The sequence below is a fragment of the Misgurnus anguillicaudatus genome, chromosome 10, assembly GCF_027580225.2.
Source record: "Misgurnus anguillicaudatus chromosome 10, ASM2758022v2, whole genome shotgun sequence".
Lineage (NCBI taxonomy): Eukaryota > Metazoa > Chordata > Actinopteri > Cypriniformes > Cobitidae > Misgurnus > Misgurnus anguillicaudatus.
The window spans coordinates 20,942,266-20,959,477 of NC_073346.2; the positions used below are offsets into that span (position 1 = coordinate 20,942,266).

The 17,212-nt window shown below is 38.9% G+C and overlaps 2 protein-coding genes across 2 annotated transcripts; both read left to right on the top strand.

Annotated features, from left to right (window-relative positions):
* Positions 1-258: 258 nt before the first annotated feature.
* On the top strand, positions 259-6,409 carry rab13 (RAB13, member RAS oncogene family). Its single transcript, XM_055209960.2, has 8 exons — positions 259-911; positions 1,549-1,609; positions 2,039-2,099; positions 2,261-2,338; positions 3,281-3,370; positions 3,527-3,592; positions 5,424-5,474; positions 5,651-6,409. Exons 1-8 carry the CDS (start codon positions 788-790, stop codon positions 5,717-5,719), a joined length of 600 nt encoding a protein of 199 aa, XP_055065935.1. The 5' UTR covers positions 259-787; the 3' UTR covers positions 5,720-6,409.
* Positions 6,410-6,503: 94 nt separating this feature from the next.
* fam189b (family with sequence similarity 189 member B) lies at positions 6,504-17,131 on the top strand. Its single transcript, XM_055209955.2, has 14 exons — positions 6,504-8,048; positions 8,824-8,880; positions 8,960-9,067; positions 9,146-9,262; positions 9,468-9,575; positions 9,678-9,838; positions 11,016-11,115; positions 11,212-11,284; positions 11,367-11,646; positions 13,546-13,871; positions 14,140-14,205; positions 14,824-14,993; positions 15,084-15,218; positions 15,427-17,131. The coding sequence occupies exons 1-14, from the start codon at positions 7,821-7,823 to the stop codon at positions 15,676-15,678; spliced, it is 2,181 nt and encodes a 726-aa protein (XP_055065930.2). The 5' UTR covers positions 6,504-7,820; the 3' UTR covers positions 15,679-17,131.
* The last annotated feature ends 81 nt before the right edge of the window (positions 17,132-17,212 follow it).

Below are 17,212 nucleotides of genomic sequence, written 5' to 3' on the forward strand. Positions count from 1 at the left end.
TTAAATAAAAAATATGCAATTTTTTTAATTGTCAAAATATATTTTATGACAACATGTTATCGTCAATTACAATATGAAATAATAAGAAAAAAAGAGAGTACTAATTTCAAATGTTAAGAATTATTTCACTAAAGTAAGCGAAAAACATCACGCACAGAATTTTTCAGACGTTTTGTTTTTAGAAAATGCACCGTGTTACTGTTTAAATTGTTCTGAGGAAAAAGGTGCACGTAGCGTTTCATTATGTAAAACCGGCTGGTGCGTTGTTATGGAATGTTGTATGCAAATGGCGCCCCCTGTTGGCAGATGCTGTTAGCGGCTCTCCTTAGCACTGCTTTATTAAACCTCTCCCTCCCTCTCTCGACGTCAGCTTTTTGGAACTCGAGCAAGGAAAAGTTTGGGGAGAAAAAGTACACTGTTGTCTATGTATGGATGAATACTGAACGACTCTCTACAGGAGAGAAAAACAGTGCCGTCTATCCCCAAATGGCGAGTGCGTGGCACGCGCATTAAAAAACCTGGGGTAAACTGGGACGTGGAGCAAACTTTGCATCGATTAACGTTACTGGAAATATTTTGTAATCTCTTATCGGACAGAGGCAGCATATCGAAACGGAATTTCCCGCTGACAGTTTTCAAGAAAAAAGGAAATCCATGAAGTTTAAAACGAGAACGATTCTCGATCTGGAGGACTTTAAAACGTCTACTTTTGTTTGTGGTTGTTTGTTAGTAACGAAACAAAGGGTATTTTGAACTTTCTTCAAAGTTAACAAACTCGAAAAGAACAATGGCAAAGAAATACGACTTCCTTTTTAAATTGCTGCTGATTGGTGATAGCGGTGTTGGCAAGACGTGTTTGATCATCCGTTTTGCGGAGGATAATTTTAATTCAACATACATATCAACTATTGGTAAGTGTTGAACATACATATATACAGCTGAAATGATTTTCATTTGACTTCCTCGTCATTATTATATAATGAGAAGTTTTGCTCTGATGCCAAGTTCCTATCTTGTAAAGCAAGTGTTCCTGTATATGGTTGTTGATTCATGTCAGTACTAGCCCTAACGTCATTTCATTCCTGCTTCAGTATAACTCAATCTGTCCTGTGGATCATCCCTTGCTTTTTCTATGTATCCACCTCCTCCCTTGTTGCATTTCCGGACCTCTCTTTTTCTTTGCTTTTGCCAGCCACAGCCTGCCCCCTTCTATCGTTTTTTCAATCTATCTTCCCCCAGCAGCCCCCTCCCACTTTATTTCTGCATCAGATGGAGGTCATTCTCTTTGGCATTTAGTGCATTCACCCAGATTTTCAAAAGACCCCCTCCCCCTTTCTCTTTATACTTTAAGTGTTTCATGAACTATTTAAGCAGTGATTGTATTTCATTTCGACACTCCTGTTTTTGTTTAACATAGACCATTATGGAAATAAAAGTGCTTTCTTGTGACTCAGAGTTTAATCTGTTTATCCTTCCTTCCTGCCCCTCCTCCTTTATCTCTCGCTTTCTGGTTTTCAATCATATGATTATTTCTTTTTTTTCAACTAGGTATTGACTTTAAAGTGAAAACCATTGACGTTGAAGGGAAGAAAGTAAAACTTCAAGTCTGGTAATCTTTACATTTCATGGTATTTTTTCTTTATTAAATTACAGCTATGAACGGATCTAACGGCCATATTGGAAGCTAGCTATGCCGTCCAACATCTTTACAGATGGACAGAATGTCTGTGTAAATAGAGTCACCAGAGTTCAGACACGAAATACTGTTTATACGTGCCGTATCTTCAGCTTCCTCGTTGGTTTGACACTGAACCGTCAAAACAGCATGCTCGGTGCAAATATGCCAGAGGTGGGGTTTAACACAATCGTGCTTTTCGCAGGCCAGCTGCCAACTCAATAAACTCTGACATATCAATAAAGTGTTGTAGCCGGAAGCGCGGAGTCCAATTGCTGCAATAACTAATGCTTTTGTTATATAAGTTTTCTGTTGACAAGCTTTCTGGGTCCTTTAAAATGTCTTAATGGTTTTATTGGTTAGGGACACAGCAGGACAGGAGAGGTTTAAGACCATCACTACTGCTTACTACAGAGGAGCCATGGTGAGACAAGCACATAAGCACACATTTTAATGCACGCTCTTTAAAATACCTGTAGCTTAGCATCTCCATATCTGACTTCAATATCAGATTGTAAGTCTCAGTTGACATTTACAGTATTGACGCACACGTGTACAATGGGACTTTGTCATGCACTCTTTCAGGGCATCATCCTTGTGTATGACATCACTGATGAAAAATCCTACGAGAATATTCAGAACTGGATGAAGAGCATCAAAGAAGTAAGACTTTATATATAAGGTTATACCAAGATAAATGCATGGATATTTATTTTAAAGGTGCAGAATGCGAAGTCATGCATGGTTTCTGCTTAGATTAATCATAGATAAGAGTTACGATTTGTTGGTTTTAAATACTTCTGTTTATTAGCGTACAGCATCAATCATTCTTATAATTGCACGTATAACCACTCTAAGGGCTCAGTCACACCAAAAGCGTTTATGGCAGTTGCAGGCGCCTTTTTTGAATGATATTCTATGGGCAGGGTGCGTTTGCGCGCTGTTTATGCGCGCCGAGCGCCTTGCGGTTTTCTGCCGCCTGCCGCGCACGCGTTTTTGAAGGAGCGCTGAGAGCGGAGGAGCGCCTGACGTCATTCGCGTCTTCCATTGTCCAATCGAATGAGGGGAGAGGCGGGCCTTACATTGTGGCGAGGGAAGTTTACAGTTGCTTTGAAGAACCGGACTCCACTCGCTCACTCTCTCTTGCGTGTTTGTGCTCCTCTTATCCTCAAAAAGGTCAGAGCAAGCGCCCTCTTTTAAAAGTTTCTGCTAATATGACAGTTAACAGCAAAAGAGCGCTCACGCTTCAATATTTGATTGACAAGACAGCTGACTCGGTGGTTGCTTAGCAATATGAAAAGCCGCGCTGCACTGCTCTTTTTTAAAAAAGGCAGTGCGTCGCGCCTTGCGTTTGCAAGCGTTTAAAGCGCTTTTGGTGTGACTGAGTCCTAACGCTGTCTGGCAGCCTTCCTGATAAACCATAAAAGTGAAATGAATCTTAGGAAATGGGAGTATCAGTAGTTTCAGTTCTTGTTAAGACGCCATAGAAAACACATCACACACAGGTTACCAGAACAGAGACATAGTGTAAATACATAGTTTCAAACAAGCTTTAGTTATGGAGGAAATGAGGAAGTGAGCACATTACTGTCCTATATTTTCCAGAACGCATCAGCAGGTGTAAGCCGGATGTTACTGGGCAACAAGTGTGACATTGAGGCCAAAAGGAAAGTGTCGAAGGAGGTGGGTGAGAAGGTAAGCTGTATATGACCAATTTTATATCAAAATCAAAAATGGTGTTTTGTGTAATTAATTTACAGCAACTTTAAAAAATGGAAGTCTTCGTTAGTTTATTTCCTATTGATCTGCAGATGTAAATAACATTATTCCTGAATTCTTTTCTCATCACAGCTTGCAAAGGAACATGGAATTCGATTCTTTGAGACTAGTGCAAAGTTAAGCATCAACGTTGAGGAGGTACGGGCTGATTGATTCATTCTCTTTTCTCACTAGGTGTCGTAACTTTTGCAAATAGTTTAGCCTATGTTGAACTGCTCAGACAAACTACATAGCAATTTTCACCAGGGTTTGCACCTCAAGGAGTTTCAATCTAGAAAGCTTGGATCAACCTAATCTCACAAATTAATAGTCAGGGAATATTTTGCTCATTTGTCTGTGTCATTGTCACGGATCTTCGCATTTTTCCGTGTCCGTACCAAGGACTTTCTTTTCTTTTCTTACTTGATTGTATTTCCTATTTTTAAACCATTGTTGCTTTGGTTTGGGGTTAGATTTGGAGTTTGGGTTAGGATGTCATTTTATGTAACAAAGTCGTTCTTACCCCAAACCCAAGCAACAATGGTAAGAAAATAGGAAAAACAAACGAGTAACCAATACGTGAAACTGACATGGAAAAGAAAGTCCGTGGTATGGCACGAGGAGTGCGGAGATCCGTGACAATGACACGGATAAAGGAGCAAAATATTCCGTGACTATAGACTCCTTCAAGGTTTGTAAACATTGAATGACTATCGGGTGCGTGCGCAGCATGGGGTCAAACTGTTCATACCATCCAGGCTTTATAATGTAATCTAACAGGGCTGAAAAATGATGACTCGCCTCAAATGAAGTGAGCACTACAAACACAAGCCTCTTTGATATTTGCATAGTTCCAGTCTGCACGTTAATTGCTTGCAGCCACAGATGTTGTAGTTTTTTGTTTTTGAGATTCTGCATGAATCGCGAAAACTTAACGGAAGACCTGGTGCGATTTTCACAGCCCACGACGTAAGTAGGCATTTTTGACGATACCGAATAATACGCAACTCAATCTGCTGTAATGACTTTTCTGATCCCGACATGCGCAGTGGAAACTGCCTGTGACGTGAACCGTGAAGGGGTCTATAGAGGGTATGCACATGATGTCACCATCAGCGAGAGGAACTGCGGTTACGCCCACTGAGTGGCAAAAGACAGAGCGGTAGCATTTGAGTACAGCGTGACATCGGCGAAAACACGTCTAAATGGGGAAAAAGCTGTTGTGTGATAGACTGTACTAACAGATTAACAAGATTTCAGAGCTATCGTTTTACAGAAAACACCGAAAGGAGAAGTAAATTAATCGTTCATGCCAACGTCCACACAGGTGGGTTGATAAGTTTCTAGGGTCACTATCCAGCAGAGGTTTTACTTTCTACTTAAAAGTATTTTTCAAGTATTTGTATTTTATCCCTGTTTTTATTTGGAAAACACATTCTAAAGCATAATTTTTATTCTATTACATTTCATAAATACACGTTTGTTTTACATTTAATATTTAAGTACATTAGCGTACTTTTACTCAAATAAAAGTACACAATTTTAATGTAATTAGGTATTAAATAAATTTTAATATGCAATATTAAAGAATACACAGATTCACTGATTCTATGCTTTAGAATGTAGTGAAGTAAAATTTTTCCCAATACAAACATCCTAATAAAGCACAGATGCTTGGAAAATGTAACTAAGTATTGTCCACCTCTGCCATCAAGTCAAAATAAATTAAATTTAAGTGGATAATAGTCAGTTTTACTGGCATTTTCACAGCAGCCCCTATGAAAACCAGCTATTTTGTTGCATGTTTTGCCACTCAACCGGGCGAGCTCTCGTGTGATCACGTGGAAAAGTGACGTCAATGCATATCCTCTATACCACAGAAATTCAGGCTGGCTTGGATACTTTTAACATATAAAAATATCACATACCTAATATGTAATTTATGTAGCTGATGTACATTTTGACAAGCTTTGCTTTGCTTTTTTCTTAGTCTTTTGTCTCTCTTGCTCGGGACATTTTGCTGAAATCAAATAAGAAGTCGGTGAGTCTCCAGACTTTATGCTCATGGTTAAAGGCATTAATGCTGCTTGTTGTCTGCACTTGTTCATACAGATAAATAATCATTCAATCATTGGACTCACTGTAATAAACATCCACTTTTGTAGATTATATTTTGTATCAAAGAGATCTAAACTTTGTATTGTATTTCATATATAGGGTCCAACTGGTCGAGAGGTTAAACTTACCAGCACAGAGAAAAAGTCCTCCAAATGTCTTCTTCTTTAGATGTGCCTTCATTAGATGTGCTCACTATGCACACGGAACACTGCAGTGTTAATACCAGATTTGCAAAGTGAACATGGAATGCTATTGCTAATAGGAAGTGGTGATGTGGAATATTTGATAGGAAATATGAAACCGGTTTTTGCTTTCATGTATTTAGAGGAAAATCACATTATATTTCATGTTTGTATTTTTGCACTACACAAAAAAAAACAGTTCATTAGCTAGACTAGAATGATTGGTTGTATTTGCACAATAAGTTTTGCTCACTTCAGTGTTATTTCAAATGTAGACATAGACAAAAAACAACCCTTTGAATCATATATTAAAAATGTAGTTGTATCTCTTAAAATGTATTATTAGATACAGGTGAAATTAAGGCAAATTTGAGAACCAATTAGCAATTGGGGTTGTTTCAAAATGGCTGACAAACAGTTTGAGTGTTTGCTTGTTTAAGACCTCTAAACATAGATGGTGTAAGTGATGTTAGGACGTTGAATGAGTGATGTGAGAACAGAAGTGATGGATTATAAATGGAAGTATTCTACTGAAATTTACATTTTACACCCTAAAGTCTCTTTTTATTCTCTCAAGTGCTTCGGTGCCCTATTCTATTTTTTATATGCTTTCCGACAGCTTACTCTGTACTTGTATATTGAACTGCTTTCAATAAAGAACAATGTTACAAATTAATTCTGTCATCAATTTATTTTATTTATTTGGATATTAATTTTTAACAGTTTTGAAATTGTGTTTATTCTATACATTTCTTTAAGAGCGAACAGTTTATTAAGTTTCGGCATTCGTTTAATGCTATAAAATATTAAACTAGTACCCCATTATTATCCAAAATGCTAATATTGTAAATGCAGTGGAATATTGCAAATTGCTACCGTCTCATTTGCGCATGCGCAGAAAGATGGCAAACAATCAGTTTTTAATATACAGCTACGGCCGAAATCTCGCTGGATGAGTGCTGTTCTCATCCTAATCCTACCCCCAAAACCTAACCCTAAACCCTACATGCTCGCGAGATTTGTTCGTAGCTATATCCCCTCTAGCCAGAACAAACAATTAGGCTATTGTCGTAGTGTGTTGCTAAGCAATCGCCCATCCAGCGCAGCATCAGCACCTAGCGCTGGATGAATGCATTGCTGCATTGGATAACACGTGCTACCATTTTGAGCTGCTTATTTTATCTTTATCAAATTGAGTTACGCTAAAATGACAGATAACATCATTTTGAGATTTAGATACCATAACTGTAAATAACATATGATGCATGCGCACACTTGAAGTTTGGCGCGATTACGTAGCTCACGGCGCAGTGATGCTCATGTCCGGGATACGGACGGGACGGGAGTCCTCGTGACTGCGGGAGGGAAAGGGAGAGAGAATCTATCCAGGATAAACTGCCTCTAAAAACATGTATTCATATTATTTTCAAAGAGTTGTGCGTTACATCGTTTGAAAATGAGAACAGCATAGCCGGTTGTTTTCTGGAAACTGTTTCGGCGCGAGTGTTTTCTTTTTGCGATCTTTTTCGTTTGATACCGTTAGCGTTTTGCTTCATGAGACGTCTTATCCAGATTCGTGCTGGGGCTGCGAGGCTCCCTAGTGGAAACGCAGTCAGTACACGCTAATATGTGAGGTGGGCTGAGATTGTTTCTTTGGTCCTGCTCCGCGCATCCTCTTCTCTGGAGTAGAAGGCCAAACCTGCACAGCTGGCCTGCGGATGCGGCAGCCACTCGGCCTGCTAAAAGCTCGGGATACCGCAATGCCGAGGGGATGGGGAGAGAGAGATGGCAGGTGGGCGATGGATGGAGATTCATGGGATATTGGAGTATGCAGATGTACGACGCCAAGAATAAATGCTGACACAACATAATATCGAAGTTCACTATTACCCTTGGACGTAATGCTATCCAAACCATAGCATCTCATGACGTGTTCTGTATGGTTCAGATCGGAATGTATGGTTTTCCATTGTATGTATTCAGAAAAGTAGGTAGTTTTATGCTTGATCTTTCCCAGTTCTGGATGATATTTTTGGGACGATATCCCATATGCTTTAAACTGAGTTAAAAAGTCATATAAAGACGCAATGCCTTCACCGTCGGACTCCAGTAGCGTGGCTTCAATGTCAGGGTCCCGAGGTCTGTCTGGTAGTCGCAGAGCAATGTCTGGGAGGACAAGTGCACGTGTGTTGCTTTACCTGGGCTTGTGTCACCTTGCCTTAGGAGCAATGGTGCTGGCATTTAGCTTCACAAGTCTGGCTTTCACCTCATCACCCCGGGTCAGACAGTCTTGTCCTTTTTGGGCTGGCTTTTTCGTAAGTTTCTTTTTCTTTCTTTATTTCCACACAAATTGACATAATGATATATTTATACTTTGTAAGGATATCTAAATGTATTTAGTAGTTGATATGACATGTCTTGAACTGTGATATTATGCCATCATTTTATTATACAATAATAATTCTCAAAAAAAAATATAATTCCGGTTATATATAATTTGCATGCATGCAGGTTTTATGAGTGCCCAGAGTCTACATTAAAGGTGCAGTGTGTACATTTTAGCGGCATATAGTGGTGAGGTTGCAAATTGCAACCAACGGCTCAATCCACTGCTCACCCCTCGCTTTTGAAACGCATAGAGAAACTTTGGTAGCCGCCATCGGAAAAACATGTCATCAACGGAGACAACTTAGTAAAAAAAGTTTGTCCGTTAAGGGCTTCTGTAGAAACATGGTGGCACAAAATGGCGACTTCCATGTAAGGGGACCCTCGGTGTACGTAGATAAAAACGTCTCATTCTAAGGTAATAAAAACATAATGGTTCATTTGTATATTATTTTGCATTTCTGTCAAGAAATCCTTTTAAAAATTACACACTGCACCTTTAAATATTTGCTTTTGTATTCTGATGTCACACTGCAGAATTAAGTGAGCAAAAAAATATTATAATAATAATAATAAACATGCACTTGAAAATTACTGTAGCATTTAGACATTTAGACACTATAAAATTATTGTCAGGCATTGCATTAGGCAATAAAGTTTTTTCCATTCATGTAAAGGTTTACATGCTTTTCTCTGTCTTTCCAGGTTGTAGCTTCAGGAGTAGTGGGTGTGATATCATGGAGAAGGCCTTTCACTCTTGTTGTATGTATCTTAATTATCATGACCGAATATTTGTGTGTGCATTTGCTGCTATCACTGATGCCATTTTGGTTTTGTTCAGGTGTCCCTGTTTATGCTGCTGTCTGCAGTTTGTGTAATTCTGAGTCTGGCTGGTTCAATGCTGTCATGTCAGAATGCACAGATGGTCAAATCTTATCTTACCTGTCAGGTACATTCTTTTCTACATCCCTTTCCGTTCTCTTATCTCTTCTTCTCTTTCTAATAAAATCTGTGTACTATGTTATAGATGGAGAATGGGCTGTGTCTTTGCTGCGACCCCAAGCAGACATGCTCACCATCAGAAGATGAGACACTGGTGCTGTACCAACATGCAGATTGCCACGCTGTGCGTCACCAGCTCAAGGTATGCATTTCAATTGGGTATGATCTGTATTTGTGTGATAGCGTTTCGAAAGGAAACTCGAAAAGTCATTTGCAACCAATTTTTCTTCCATGATGTCACTGCGGCGTCTGTGCCTGCTCACATTTGACGTTAAGTAAGCCTCTGTGTTGCTGTTGGAATATGTTTAAAGTCGAATCCTGACAGTGTATGCTTTGTGTTTGTGAAGGATCTGCTCTTTAGTGCCTGCGGTCTCAGTATTCTCTCCACCATTATCTGCACTCTGTCAACTGTCACTTGCAGCATCCATATCTTCTCTTTGGACCTGATGCATCTGGTGAGTGTATAACTGTTGTTATGTGTGTTAATAGCTGTATCATACACAGTATTACTAATATGGGTTCTCACTCTTTCTTGTTTCTTTATCCATTGGTTGTAGTTGGCTCCCCATCGCTCTCGCTCCGTTAACCCAGAATGCACCACTCCTCAGGATGCATTTCTCAGTAACATGATGGACTTTGAGGAGTTTGTTCCACCCATTCCTCCACCCCCATATTACCCTCCTGAATACACCTGCAGCTCTGAGACTGATGCACAGAGGTAAATATACACTTACATAAGAGACAAGTTTCTCAGAATGTGTAAATGTGGGTGGCCATGCATTTAAATGTTTAAGAAATTTTATGAAAGATTTTTTGAGTAGGCTTACATCAAGCACTGTTGTTTCAAAAATGTAAATAAATGTGACCGTTTTCTGAATAAAATCTTCTTACATGATGTAAAGAAAATCTTGTAAAAATATAACCATGATATATTTAAAGGGACATTCCACTTTTTTTGAAAATATACTAATTTTTCAGCTCCCCTAGAGTTAAACATTTTGATTTTTACTGTTTTGGAATCCATTCAGCTGATCTCCAGGTCTGGCGCTACCACGTTTAGCATAGCTTAGCACAATCCATTGAATCTGATTAGACCATTAGCATTGCGCTAAAAAATAACCAAAGAGTTTGGATATTTTTCCTATTTAAAATTTGACTCTTCTGTAGTTAAATCGTGTACTAAGACCGACAGAAAATTAAAAGTTGTAATTGTAGGAACTATACTTTCATTCTGGCGTAATAATCAAGAACTTTGCTGCTGTAACATGGTTGCAGCAGGTGTAGTGATATTACGCAGCAGCCGAAAATAGTCCCCTTAGTAACTTTCAATGGCAAGGGACTATTTTGGGCAGTGCGTAATATCACTACGCCTGCTGCAGCCATGTTACAGCAGCAAAGTCCATGATTATTACGCCAGAATAAGAGTATAGTTCCTAGCATATTTGCATAGAAAATCACAACTTTTAATTTTTCCGTCAGTCTTAGTACACGATGTAACTACAGAAGAGTCAAGTTTTAAATAGAAAAAACATTGAAACTCTTTGTTTATATTTTAGCGCGATGCTAATGGTCTAATCAGATTCAATGGATTGTGCTAAGTTATGCTAAAAGTGGTAGCGTCAGACCCAGAAATCAGCTGAATGGATTCCAAAACGGTAAGAATCAAATGGGGAGCTGGAAAATGAGTATATTTTTAAAAAAAAGTGGAATGTCCCTTTAACATTGACTGAATAAGGCGTAAGGCAGGGTCAAAGATAAAATGAATTTGAAATTAATAATTGAAATCAAATGATGCTCTTTATCTCCTAGTTAGAGTATAAAACTTTAGCCTGGATTTCACAGAACGGGTGACAAATGTATCCCTCAACTCATGTTCTTTGTTTGTGTATCTGCAGTGTCACATATAATGGATCAATGGAGAGTCCAGTGCCTCTATACCCAACTGACTGCCCCCCTCCTTATGAGGCAGTGATGGGTCAAAGGGCTGCTAGTCAGGTAAATGAGTGTACGAGGTCAAATTATGTATGTTGCTATTTTGGTTGTTACTTGGGTGTGGTAATGCTCCGTTCATAATGCTCTCTCTGTCTGTAGGCCACAGTGTATGACACTCAAGCTGGTGAACTATCTGGAGAGAGAGTAACATCTACAGCTTTCAGTGGTGAAGGTGAGTCCATCCTCACCTTCGCTTCTTCTCCTTTAGAAATTGGCACAGTCTCTTTAATTCTGTTGTCTGTGTATATTCTCAGTGTCTATGGACAGTGGCTCTCTGTTGATGTCTGAGATTGTGGATATTCCAGATGACAGTTCCCCGTCTGAGGATTCCTGTCTCATGGAAATGGCAATAGGTGTTCGGGCGCGATCACGAGGTGTAAGCGAGGGAGGGGAGGGGGGAGAGCACGTCAGCTTTTGTTGTTCTGCACAACATCCAGAGGGAACCGTGGTGGCTCCTCCAGGCAAACGCTGTTTCAGAGGGGAAAGATCGAACTCCTGCTCCTCTCCCAGCACATACAACACTTCCACTTACAGGTGAGGAGGACTGATTTGGTTTGGTAACACTCGACTGTAATGGTATATTCACAAATGGGGACAGAGTTAACGCTTCTCATTTACTTTAAATGGGTGATGTCATCATGCGTTGCCCAACTGAATTGTGGATCCGTCAGCGTTGCATTACTGCCAGAAGTTTAACATTTCTCAAATTTTCAAGCGTCAACACATGCATCAGCCAATCGAATTGCCTTATGCGAATAACCTACTGCAGAGCCAGCCAATTATGTTTATGCAAGACCGGAGAACAGAGGAGCATGTGTTGCGACCACTGTGATTGACTGTTGGCACGCTTCAAACACGCCCTCCTTCAAGCGTTAACGTTACATTTCCAAAAAGTCGTTATTGTTAGGGTTCTGTTAATCTTTTTATTTAACTCCTTGTTTAGGGGCCAAAGATTTTTTTGTCAAAGGTATAGATATTTTAGTTTGAAATGATAATTTAAAGTGTTGTTTACATATACTGTACAGTCAAACATGAATATTGTTTAAGAAAGAAAACATACTGAAAGCATTTTGGTACCCATTATTTGATTTATATTTTAACAACAATCCAGCAACAACTAAAAAAACAGGAATATATAAAAATCAATAACGGGTCACACTTATTGTCAGATTTTTCTTTCCCCCGATACTTTTTTATGAGTGTGATTGTTATTTGGGACTGTTACTGTATTTGGGAACATATGTGACCCTGGACTACAAAACTAGTCATAATTGTGTTCACATAGCAAGTGCCACAGTCACAGAAGTCTCCAAAGTTCACCAACATTCAGATGAAGTAAAAAAAATCAAGACATAAAATTTTTAGTCAAAAAATACCAACAACGAAAAAAGAGTATTATTCCTTTTTCTTAAAAAAAAAAAATCCAGATAATTTACTCACCACCATGTCATCCAAAATGTTGATGTCTTTCTTTGTTCAGTCGAGAAGAAATTCTGTTTTTTTTCTCTCATTTTAATGGTGTTTAATGGACCCCAACACTTAACAGTTTTAATGCAGTTTAAAATTGCAGTTTCAAAGGACTCTAAACGACCCCAAACAAGGCATAAGGGTCTTATCTAGCGAAAATGTTCATTTTTGGAAAGAAAAATAAAAAATATGTACTTTTAAACCACAACTTCTCGTCTTCCTCCGGTTGTGTGACGCGCCAGCGCAACCTCACGTAATAGGTCATCAAGTCAAGAGGTCACGGATGACGTATCGAAACTACGCCCCAGTTTTACAAGTGTGGAGAAAGAGGACCGTTTCGATGTTGTTGTATGTGGAATGATACTAATTAATGTCTTTGTGTCAGTTTACAGTTTCCGCGTTTCATATATGTAACGTGACCTTTCGACATCATTACACAATTACGTGAGGTCACGCTGGCGCGTCACACAGCTGGAGGAAGAAGAGAAGTTGTGGATTAAAAGTGCATATTTTTCTTGCCAAAAATTACAATCGTTTTGCTAGATAAGGCCCTTATGCCTCATTTGGGGTCATTTAGAGTCCTTTGAAACTGCAATTTTACACTGCATTAAAACTTTGGTGGGGTCCATTAAAGTCCATTAAAATGAGAAAAATCCTGGAATGTTTCCTCAAAAAACATAATTTCTTCTCGACTGAACAAAAAAAGACATCAACATTCTGGATGACATGGTGGTGAGTAAATTATCTGGATTTTTTAAAGAAAATGAACTAATCCTTTAAAGTCTAGGTTTAACACATTGACAGGGTACTAGCCATATCAATCTCTTTAAAGTAGGTACAACATATGAATTTACGTATTTGTTAACCTTTTCAAATTTCTTTACTTAAATTTAAAACCATAATCTTGAAGCACAACACGAACCTTTAATATCATTTAGTCTCAATTTCCTTTATTTTTTCCTCTAGGTCACCAGTCCTGAGGCGTCAAGCTCTGTTGGCAAGTAGTTGCTCTCAGTTGGAGTTGTTAGCGAGGTCTCGACACACCTCTGTCCCAGAAATTCGAGTTCGTCCCTGCTCGCCCTCGCAACGGGATTCTTCCTCTGCTTTTACCAGCCCCCCTACCACAGCCCAGTCAAGTGCCCCCCAAGACAATCCAGACCACACAGCCCCTGCTCTTCATCCACACCCATATATCCATGAGCAAATTTTCCGGCCTCGAAAAGACAGCGATAGCTTTTTTCCCCTTGTGAGGTCACACAGTGAACCAGGGCTTAGCTCTTCAAATGACACAGGTATGTGCCTGAATGGTATTGGTTGTGTTTTGCCAGCTCATCACAAAAAAAAAACTCATGTTATTGTGAACTATTCCTTTAACAACAATATGTATCTAGAAACTTTAAACTACACTGTTTGTGATTTATGTGAAGTAGTATATGTCTAAGCATTTCTCTTATGTTTGTGTGCGTTTTCTCTTTATGCACTCTTCAAAACAAAGAATGCTTTTCTGAGGTTTATAAGGTTAATAATAAGGTTTGTGTTTATCTGCTGATATGTCCTCAGGTGATTTAAGTCTCTCAGGAGGCAGTAAACTCATCAGTGAAGGAGGGTCACAGACCTCTTCAGAAGGTAAGACATTTTTTCAGAAATCAAAATGACATGCATCATTTGAGATTAAAGCGGTTTTAACCATGAAGACATATAGTGTCTGTGAAATCCAAGCTGAAGTCTCGTAATCAATTATGAGATTAGGAGTATTTTAAAGGAAAACACCACTGTTTTTCAATATTTTACTATTTTCTTACCTCAACTTAGACAAATTAATACATACCTATTTTTTTTCAATGCGTCCACTTAATCTTTGTACAGCACGTCGTGAATGTGTTAGCATTTAGCCTAGCCCCATTCATTCCTTAGGATCCAAACAGGGATGAATTAAGAAGCCACCAAACACTTCCATGTTTTCCCTATTTATAGACTGTTACATGAGTAGTTACATGAGTAAGTATGGTGGCACAAAATAAAACGTTTGGATCCTAAAGAATGAATGGAGCTAGGCTAAATGCTAACACATTCACAACGTGCTGTACAAAGATTAAGTGCACGCATTGAAAATAAATTGGTATACATTAATTCATCTAAGTTGAGGTAAGAACATAGTAAAATTGTGAAAAACGGTGGTGTTTTCCTTTAAGTCTGTCCCACCTTTAAATTGTTTGTTTTGTTTGTGTCTGCTGTGTTGAATAGGGCCATCATCTGGAGCGGCATTGCTGCCCCGCTCCTCTCTGGCGCTTCCTGCATCCCTGCCCAGAAAGGGCAGCATTAAGGCTGTGAGTAGCCGGCTGCCATCAAAACAGGTTCCTGCGACCTCGCTCCGTTTACCCAAAGACTGTGCACGTTCACTTGGAGACCTAAAGGTAATCCTGTTTTTAGAAAGTAAACATAAATCATTGGCTTTTAGTACAAGTTAACAGAACAATGTGACGGTATTTTCCTTTTTTTCTCAGGTCACCAGGGTTTTAGTGCAGCGTTTTCTGCAAAGATCAAAGCGGAATTTAGCTCCTGCAACTGAACATGCTGGAAACTTTATTCAGGGGTCTAAAAGAAGGACAGGAGGCGAGGGAAGTTTGCCTTTAGAGCAGGTAATAACATTGGCAAAGTCATAAATGATACACATTTATACTTTAACTTTAAACAACATACAGTGGGGCTTAAAGTCTGAGAACAGTATTGAAAATGTTTTATTTGTATTTTTCATTGCAAATTACTGTATTAATGTGACAACTTAAACTATTTAATTTAAATAAAATTCATTGTAATCTCAGATTTGTGGTGTGTGTATTTGTAAAGGTTCTTCGTAATTCTTTGGGAGCCAGCAGGGGGCAGCAGCAGCACGTCCACCACCACTGCCGTGGACATCACCACTCTCATAGCGACAGTCGCCATAACGCCCGACACCATGACGATGACCCCGTGAGTGCCGGAGGGATCCACTTGCGTAGCTGCGGAGACCTCAGCTCCACATCTGTAGCCACGCTGCGCAGGCTCCACCCACCGCCGCACGGATCATCAGGGGCTCTTTTCTCAGAATCCGCCCTTTGAATTGGTTTAAAGGAATTGCTGTGTTGATTACTCTGGAATTCGGGAGAGGAGCAGGGAATAGTTGCAATAGCAAACAATGATAGCAGGAAAACAGTGTAGCAGTGAGAACATTTATCTCGCAGATGGGGTTGTTGAGACCTGACGCAGATAAATATGCTGTTTGAATATGAGGGTTGTAGCTGTTATAACACCTGCACTAACTAACCTTCAGACTCATTGCTCTCTGTGCCTGACAAAAACACTGGTGCTGTTTTGCAATCTCTCCTGTCTTTCTTTTTCCCTTTCTTTGTGCTTTTTTACATCTTCGGACATATTCATCTGCTCCTTTGTGTTTACAAGCATTGGGAAAGAATGCAGCTTATCATATTTACAGCAGTCATGCAATTACAAACATACACATGATGCATGCTCACACGCACACTTGGAGTGCGGTGTTAACTCTTGTGTAACTGGACACAACGCTTTTTACTCTGGCCATCTCTTACACCTTAACCTTTTACATAGTGTAGCAAAAAATAACCTTACATATGTATATCTCATGGCTCTGTGTTTAACTTCACATGACTGTTTAATTCAGCACTTGAGGTTGATGTATTTATATCCATTGTTTTTATTAGAAGTGCATGTAACTGGGCTAATTCATTTGGAGCTTCAATTTTTTTGCATCTGTCTGTCTTCACATTGTGGACTCAAGATTCCGTGTAATAGTTTCTTACAGAATGCCTCTGCATGTTTTGAGAAGGCATGTTGGTTTTCTTTCTTATTGCACAATCACACACATGCTTATTTATTGCACTGGTACAAATCTAAATGCCACTAATGCAAAGAAATGTTTAAGGAGAATCTATGATTCTCTGGCAATAAACATACTTGTAACTTATGCAGACCTTGAACTATTACAGGAAGTTCTGAAAGATATCTGTTAAGACTAAAGTTGAGTACAAAAGGCTGATATGTTCAAGGATTTTTCATTTTTTTGAAAAGTGTGGAAATAATATAACAGTGGAAAGAATGCCGTAGACCTCTATAAAGAGGATAAATCAAATGTACTAATTGTGTTGTGTTCTGAAATGATGTGTATATAAAGGAATAATATTACAGTTGTGGATTGTTTAAAGGATTCTGGAATGCTTAGCTAATAGCTTTGAATGGGAAGCAATGCAACTAATGCATTAATACAATTGATATATATGTAAATAACTTTAATGCACGGACCCTTATGCTCATACACACATTCTGTAACTTACTGGAGCACTGAAAACAATTCTGAAACAGAACTTGATATTCTACCTCTTGTCTTGCATACTGACATGCTACAGCTGATTGGAAATATAATTTAGGGATTTTATGAGTTATTTTGGGAACATTAAATCAGCTCTACTTCATGAACTTTTAATGCAAGTTATGTAAAAATTAAAAGAATTCATGAATAAATGTATACACAGAAACTTTATTTTAAGAGTACTGCCATTATTAATCATGATCCCCATATTATTGTACAGATTTTTTCAAAATTAAAGTCACACTGGTGAGA